The sequence below is a fragment of the Hyla sarda genome, chromosome 12 (genome assembly GCF_029499605.1).
Source record: "Hyla sarda isolate aHylSar1 chromosome 12, aHylSar1.hap1, whole genome shotgun sequence".
NCBI lineage: Eukaryota > Metazoa > Chordata > Amphibia > Anura > Hylidae > Hyla > Hyla sarda.
In genome coordinates, this window is record NC_079200.1 from 67330680 (window position 1) to 67338438 (window position 7759).

Genomic DNA, 7759 nt, shown 5'->3' on the forward strand with positions numbered 1-7759 from the left:
AAAAAGTCGCACATATTTAGACTGCAACAAATTTAGACAGGAAAAAACAGTTTAAATCCTTTGATAAATCTCCCCCATTGAGTTTCACTCTCCAGGACTTTCCTTAGAGACTTGTTTTAGACAGATAACACCTTTACAAACATTCTGTGATCTTTTAATGAACTCCGTTTAGGCCTTCTTAGAATTCATACAACATGGTGAACACTTTGCCATGTTATTATTCTATTAAACATAGTGATTCATATTTATTTTTTGGTCTACAATAAGTATGACATAGTGTATGTAGTCTGTCTCCTGCATTGAGAGCCGAGCAGGGCATTGAGCTATAGCCAGGGAGTAAAGGGTGCATCACCTGACTACATCTAACAATCTGCGGCGGCCTCAGCACCTGACCGATCTAAAATGTTTCCATGTCAGTGCAACATGACAAAAGTTTGACAAGAACGCTTTAATCCCTGCCTAACAAAGCGTTCTGCAACTGCTTAATATAGTTCATCATTTTACTGTATACTCTTTATGTTTTACTCCTAAAGAAAATAAAATTTTAGGGTCTATTCACACGTACAGTATTCTGTGCAGATTTGATGCGGAGGATTTCAAGCTGTGTTCAGTTTACAATGAAATCTGCAGCAGAAAATCCTGCGCATCAAATCTGCACAGAATACTGTACGTGTGAATAGACCATTAATAAGACATGCAAAAGTCTGCATTATCCACCTCAAGTCTTGAACACAAACATAAATTTGATTTACAGGTGGAAAAACAATATACATATTTGTTTATTTGCCAGTATCAAAAGGGCATAAAACCAGGCCTCAAATTGCCTTTCTCTTTTGCAATCCTACACCATTAAAGAATACAGTGGTCCCTCAACATACGATGATAACCCGTTCCAAATGAACCATCGTATGTTGAGGGATCGGTGCAATGTAAAGTATAGGACAGTGGTCTACAACCTGGGGACCTCCAGATGTTGCAAAACTACAACACCCAGCATGCCCGGACAGCCAACGGCTGTCCGGGCATGCTGGGAGTTGTAGTTTTGCAACATCTGGAGGTTTGCACGTTGAAGACCACTGGTATTGGAGGTTATACTCACATGTCCCCGCCGCTCCGGTCCGTCACTGCTGCCCTGGATGTCGCCTTCCATCGCTGTCGCCGCGTCCCCGGGGTGTCCCCGACGCTCCGGCAAGGCCTCTGCTTCCCCGGCATCCTCGCTCTCCATCGCCGCCACGCACGCCGCTCCTATTGGATGACGGGACGGCGTGCACAGCAACGTGATGACGACGATGGAGAGTGCTGACGATGCAGGGGATCCCGAAGGCGATCGCTCCGGAGCCCCAAGGACAGGTAAGTGATCGTCAGCAGACCACACGGGGAACCATAAACGGGTATCCGGTGGCAGCTGAAGCAGTCTGCGCTGCCGGATAGCCGTTTATGCGATGGCCCGACATACAAAAGCATTGTATGTTGATGCTGCCTTCAACATGCGAGAGGCCATCGCATGTTGGAATTATCGTATGTCGGGGCCGGGCCATCGTAGGTCGGGGGGGGGGGGTCACTGTATATAGTCACACTAGTCGTGAGAAGTGTTTACAAGAGGCGTGCTGCATTTGGGGGAAAATCTTCTATCTATTTTATTCACCAATCAAGTGTCAGATACCATGTATCGATCAATTTCTCAGTATTTGGCATAGTTTCTATAGCTGCTCCAATAAGCTTTTTCATAGTCTTGGATGGTGCAAACCTCTTTATACCAATCTTTGACAGTCCGTATGTTTGGTTCTTTCCAATTACCCGATATTAAAATCCTATCAGCATTAAGAGGGGTTCTCCGGTGGGAAATTTTTTTTTTTAAATCAACTGGTGCCAGAAAGTTAAACATATTTGTAAATTACTTCTATTAAAAAATCTTAATCCTTTCAGTACTTATTAGCAGCTGTATGCTACAGAGGAAATTCTATTCTTATTGAATTTCATTTTTGTCTTGTCAACAGTGCTCTCTGCTGACACCTGATGCCTGTTTCAAGAACTGTCCAGAGCAGGAGTAAATCCCCATAGCAAACCTATGCTGCTCTGGACAGTTCCTGACACGGACAGAGGTGTCTGCAGAGAGCACTGTGGACAACACCAAAAAATTATAAAATAATAGAATTTCCTCTGTAGCATACAGCTGCTAAAAAGTACTGAAAGGATTAAGGTTTCTAAATAGAAATAATTTACAAATCTGTTTAACTTTCTGTCACCAGTTCATTTAAAAAAAAAAAAAAAAAGTTTAGAAAGTATTACAATAAGATCTCTGCTTACTGTCAGAGAACGGAAACATTCCTGTTCACATTCAGACATTGAAAACTTAAAAACATACTCATCTCTTAGGGTTTGCTATACTTAAATCCCATCTAGACCCCACCTGGGAGCTAAGTACTGTACCGCAGGAGCACAATTATTTCTCCTCTTGAGCGGATACTTAGAAAAAATATCAGTCCAGACTATTGGCTCACAAAAAATGGTTTAGACTTTTAGCTGTGAAGTTTATTCTCCCATTCACTGAGAGCAAATAGACTAGTGAAGCGAGATTGTACGGTTTTCAAACACCAGTTACATAACATTAAGAAATTTTATATTTAAAAAAAATGTTTTTAAAGGGCACTCTCATTAAAACTAATTTTTGCTATCGCACTCCTTATGGTAAATAAAAAAATCTTTCTAATGTACTTTGTTCAAAAAAAAGAAAAACAAATGAAGTTTTCTATGTTTTATTTTTGTATAAAAAAGCTGACACTAGGTGTCTCCCTACTTGTCAAGAGCACACCCCCCCCCCCCCCCCCCCATCTTTTGCACAAACTTTGGACTCCTGCTGGCCTTGCAGAAGTCCAAAATCAGGAAATGTTGTGGGGAGTGTGTGCAGCCTTATCCAATCATAGCTCATCTCACACTAAACTGCTCTGGGCTGTGTGTAGCAGAGTGAGGGAGGAAGTTCTCCCCTGTATGGCTTCAGATGAGGTCACACCTGCTGGGTAATGCCCCATCCCAGTCTGTGAATCTGACAGACTGAGCAAAAAAATACAAAGCAATATCAAGGTAGAAAACTAACAATAAAAATAAAGGCAGGGGGTGGTTTATCATGATGGAGGCAGTGACCTGGGAGGATCATAAAATGTAACAAGATCATGACAGGTAGGCAAAACACAGAGTTATATTTACCTCTGGCATACCCAGATTCCTCCTCTCCCTCTAGGTCCTCATCCTCTGAGGATGAACTGTTGCTCTCTCGCAGAGGAGGTATAATGGCGTCAGCTTCTAGAACAGCATCTTTTAGTAGCAAAGAGTCAAATTTCACAGTGTAGAAATTGTCGTCTATATCTTTAAAAAGAGAAAAGGAATGAACAGTCAATATGTGATACAAAGAGCACACATAGTGGGTATCGTGACAGCTTCAGCTTTTACCAATAATTCGTGCTGGGTACCAGATGCCATCCTCATGTTTGGCAAGGCAGGGGGTGTCAATCCTAACATTGCTCAGATCTGGTTCTTCAAAGACTTGGAGTTCATTTATGGACACAACCTGTCCATGGGAAAACCTAAGCACAAAAGGAAAGGCGTTAGACATTTTAGATTTTTGTCTATACCACCACCCCCCCACCCCTTAATGACCAAATCTGCTTATAGGAGAGGGAACCTCAATATAAGGCTCTGTACATACTGAGTTCTGCCTCTCAGACATGAGATGCCTGTTACGCCGAGCGCTCCGGGTCCCCGCTCCTCCCCGGAGTGCTCGCAACATCCTCGCTACTGCAGCGCCCCGGTCAGATCTCAAGCCGGGATGCGATTCGCGATGCGGGTGGCGCCCGCTCGCGATGCGCACCCCGGCACCCGTACCTGACTCGCTCTCCGTCGGTCCTGTCCCGGCGCGCGCGGCCCCGCTCCCTAGGGTGCGCGCGCGCCGGGTCTCTGCGATTTAAAGGGCCACTGCGCCACTGATTGGCGCAGTTGGTCTAATTAGTGTGTTCACCTGTGCACTCCCTATGTATACCTCACTTCCCCTGCACTCCCTCGCCGGATCTTGTTGCCATTGTGCCAGTGAAAGCGTTTCCTTGTGTGTTCCTAGCCTGTGTTCCAGACCTCCTGCCGTTGCCCCTGACTACTATCCTTGCTGCCTGCCCCGACCTTCTGCTACGTCCGACCTTGCTCTTGTCTACTCCCTTGTACCGCGCCTATCTTCAGCAGTCAGAGAGGTTGAGCCGTTGCTAGTGGATACGACCTGGTTACTACCGCCGCTGCAAGACCATCCCGCTTTGCGGCGGGCTCTGGTGAATACCAGTAGTAACTTAGAACCGGTCCACTAGCACGGTCCACGCCAATCCCTCTCTGGCACAGAGGATCCACCTCCTGCCAGCCGAATCGTGACAATGCCGACATATACGGTAGCGGAGAACAGCAGGAGCCATTTATTTCAATGGAAAAGAACCACAATTTTGCAACAGTTTTTTTTTTTTTTTTTTTATTTGGTGGGAGTGGGGGTGGGTAGTTTTTACAGAGTGCACTTTATTGCAAAATTGACATGTTATCTTCATTCTGTAGGTTAATTGTACTACTTAAAAAAAGTCTAACTTTCTTAAAATGAGAATGCTTACAATTGCCCTATTTTGACCTATATTACTTTTTTTTTTGCCATGATCTGTAGTTTTCATCGTTTCCATTTTTGTTTTCACAGGACTTCTTTACTTTTTTCTGATATACGATTTGACCAAAAATACTAATGTCTGTCGTTTACAATTTTATTACATTTATGCGGGACATAGTCTGGACAATTCCACAGACGGTAATACGTTTATTTTTTTAAATGGGAAAAGGGCTGTTTTTTTTTTTTTTTTTTACGGAAAGGAGCTTTTTAACAATTATTATTTTCTTTATACAATTTAAGTCCCCATAGGGGACTATTATACGCAATCATTAGATGGCATTCACTGTACAACGTTAGCCCAAGCTTTATCATAGGAGTGATGATCTGGTGAAAGGTGAAGGGTAATGGGACCTCTGCCATCATTCCAACTCATCACATCACATCCCCGCCATCGCGCAGCTGGGGTCCGATGAGCACCACCAAACCCACTGCTCCATGGTGTCTAAAGGGTTAATGACATGCAGCGGCTGGCTTGCCATTTTCTGTCATTAGTGGTGGGTGCCTGGCTACTGACAGAGTTCCGGAGCTTGCTTCATAGACATCTGATGCTCCAGGACATAGAGGTATGCCCTGGTGCATTAAGGCTCAGAGGGCAAGGTCATGCAGGTAGATCCTGTGTCATCTAGCAGTTAATAAAGTTGAACCTGACGAAGAGGGGGTTCCCCCTCGAAACACGTTCTGCACATGAAATAAAAACTTTAAACTTCACACTGCTTCTGTGGTACCTCGGGGGCATGCGCCAACCTAGCCACCAAGTCGAATTTCCACCAGACATCTGGATAGCCCCACCGGGCAACCCAGACTCCACATCTGTACATCGAATCTAGCAGTTAATAGCATGTTTGAAAGAGGTCCAAAAAGTTATGAGATGCATAAACAAGGATACAATATAAAGAGAAGGCACGAGTGTTCCTAGAGATAACCTGGATGCCTAGTTCGTCAGTTTAAAGTTAAAGGGTTATTCCATGATTTTTTTTCTTCAGCCTTTCAGCCATGATACCAAGTTATAATACTGTGTAATAAACTTCTCTTACCTCCATCCACACTTTGTCCCGTTTTCATGCACAGGACCCCGTACACCTGTAAGTGCTGTAGTGCAAACCTTTTTATTTTACTATAGAGTAAGAAGAAAAACAGGCATCCTGCACTCAGCGTCCAAATTCTGATCAAACAGCTCCCATCTCGGGCTGGTCCATCCGGCACATCAGGCAAAGCGAGTTGGGAGCTGTTTGATCAGAATTTGGACGGTGAGTGCAGGACTCCTGTTTTTCTTCCATAACCTCCCACCTTTTCACTCCACATGCTGCTCCTGTCCTCACTAATATCTTATACTTGAATAGGTTCCTTCCTCTTCTGAAACACTCTGTGCTGCACTTTTTTTTACTCACCTGCAATTCTCATTAAAGCGGCATTTTCCGTCCAGGAAGTAGGGACAGGGTTTCATAGCCTTGTGTGTGGGGTAAAGATACAGAACTCGGACCCCGGAACCTCCATCTTCCATCTGTTCTGAGCCCACGACCATAGCGTTGTGATATTCTAACGTCCCCCATGTGCTGTAGTAAGGGGCTTTTACTTTCATTCCACTGACCTCCTCTTCCTCTTCTTCCTCCTCCTCCTCAGAATTTGGACCCGATGTCTCCAGAGGTTCATCTTCATTGCTTACCTCGGTGATCGCCCTTTTGAAGGCCTCATATTCATCATCCGGAGATGATGAGGATGATGGTTCTCCCAGAGCAGACAGAAGGTTAGACTTCTGCACAGACAACAGGCTGGACTCTGTCAGTTCAATGAGCTGCTGTAAGTCGCCCTCCAGCTGGGTAAGGTCTGCCTTTTGCGACGGGTCCACGTCATTATGGAGGGCGAGCTTCACCTGCTCCAGCTGAGCCCTGTAGGTTTGTAGAGCCGAGGCAAGACTCTCTTCATCCATGGCTTCTGGTGACAAGATGGCTCAGCGAGCTCCAATCTGGAGGTGGAAGCATCAACAAGCATTGTCAATGATAAGATAAACATGGCTGCCTTCCTTCAGAAACAGCGGCACTCACTGTATGGGTATTTTGGCCACCCTGACAGTATTTTTATATCAAAAATACTGTCCTTGTAATGGCGGGAATGTATCCAACCAATCCTTCAACTCCCAAAATGTTGCACCATATACTATACCAGTATGCTCAGAAAGCTGTTGGCTGTCTGGGCATGATGGGAGTTGTAGTTTTGCAACAGCTGGAGGCACCATGGTTGGGAAACACTAACCTATACTATATACTACTATATAGTCCAAAATGCTGGGAGTTGTAGTTTATGTTGGGGGCAGCCACAGGCGATATCAGAGCATTCTGGGAGTTATAGTTAGTAACTAACTGCAACTCCCGAATTATTAAAAAAAAGCAATAAAAAGTCACATCAAAACAAAAATGGTTCTGTTAAAAACTGCAGATTGGGGCACATAAAAACAGCCCTCATACAGGCCCTTATAAAAGGAGAAATAAAAGTTATAGGGGGTTAGAATAATTTTCCCTGCATATTTGTATCCTGTGATTTCGCGCATATATAATTAACTATGCAAATTACCATGACCGGTATTTTTTTTGCAAGAAAGGTGTCAACCCTATGTATGGGTTATGTCAGGTATTGCAGCTCAGTGCCAATAGGGTTGTGCTGTGATACCACATACAATCTGTGGACAGGGATCACGCTGTTGTAAGACTACAACTCCCATCATATCCTGACAGCTGAGGTTCTATTTGGCAGTGCCCCCAACCTGTGCAAAACCACCCACTCCCAGCATACCCTGGCAGCCAACAGGCTCAAGGTGGCTACTTTTGGCTGTCAGCATATGCTGAGACTTGTAGTCCTACAGCAAACCATGAGTGTAGAAACTTTACACTGTAAACACTAACAAGGCCATTGAAAATCTTTCTTACCAGGTTCCTACAGAAACGCCATGACACCCGCTAAATGGCGTCACCGACCCTAGAGCTCTTTGGTAACACCGCCTCCGCCATTTTGTTGTGGACCACACGCCGTTCCCATCGGCCGCTCATTTTCCAGTAGTTATTCTCGGGCCGGGCACGATCT

The 7759-nt window shown here is 44.7% G+C and overlaps 1 protein-coding gene across 1 annotated transcript in view; it reads right to left on the minus strand.

Annotated features, from left to right (window-relative positions):
* The window catches only part of ZGPAT (zinc finger CCCH-type and G-patch domain containing), a 33526-nt gene extending 25781 nt beyond the window's left edge, over nt 1–7745 (minus strand). Inside the window, exons 1-4 of the mRNA XM_056549357.1 lie at nt 7606–7745; nt 6073–6647; nt 3448–3581; nt 3205–3363 (exon numbers count right to left, since the gene is read on the minus strand). Coding sequence (XP_056405332.1) covers nt 3205–3363; nt 3448–3581; nt 6073–6611 — 832 coding nt within the window. The 5' untranslated portion in view covers nt 6612–6647; nt 7606–7745. The remainder of the gene's footprint in view (nt 1–3204; nt 3364–3447; nt 3582–6072; nt 6648–7605) is intronic.
* Nucleotides 7746–7759: the final 14 nt, after the last annotated feature.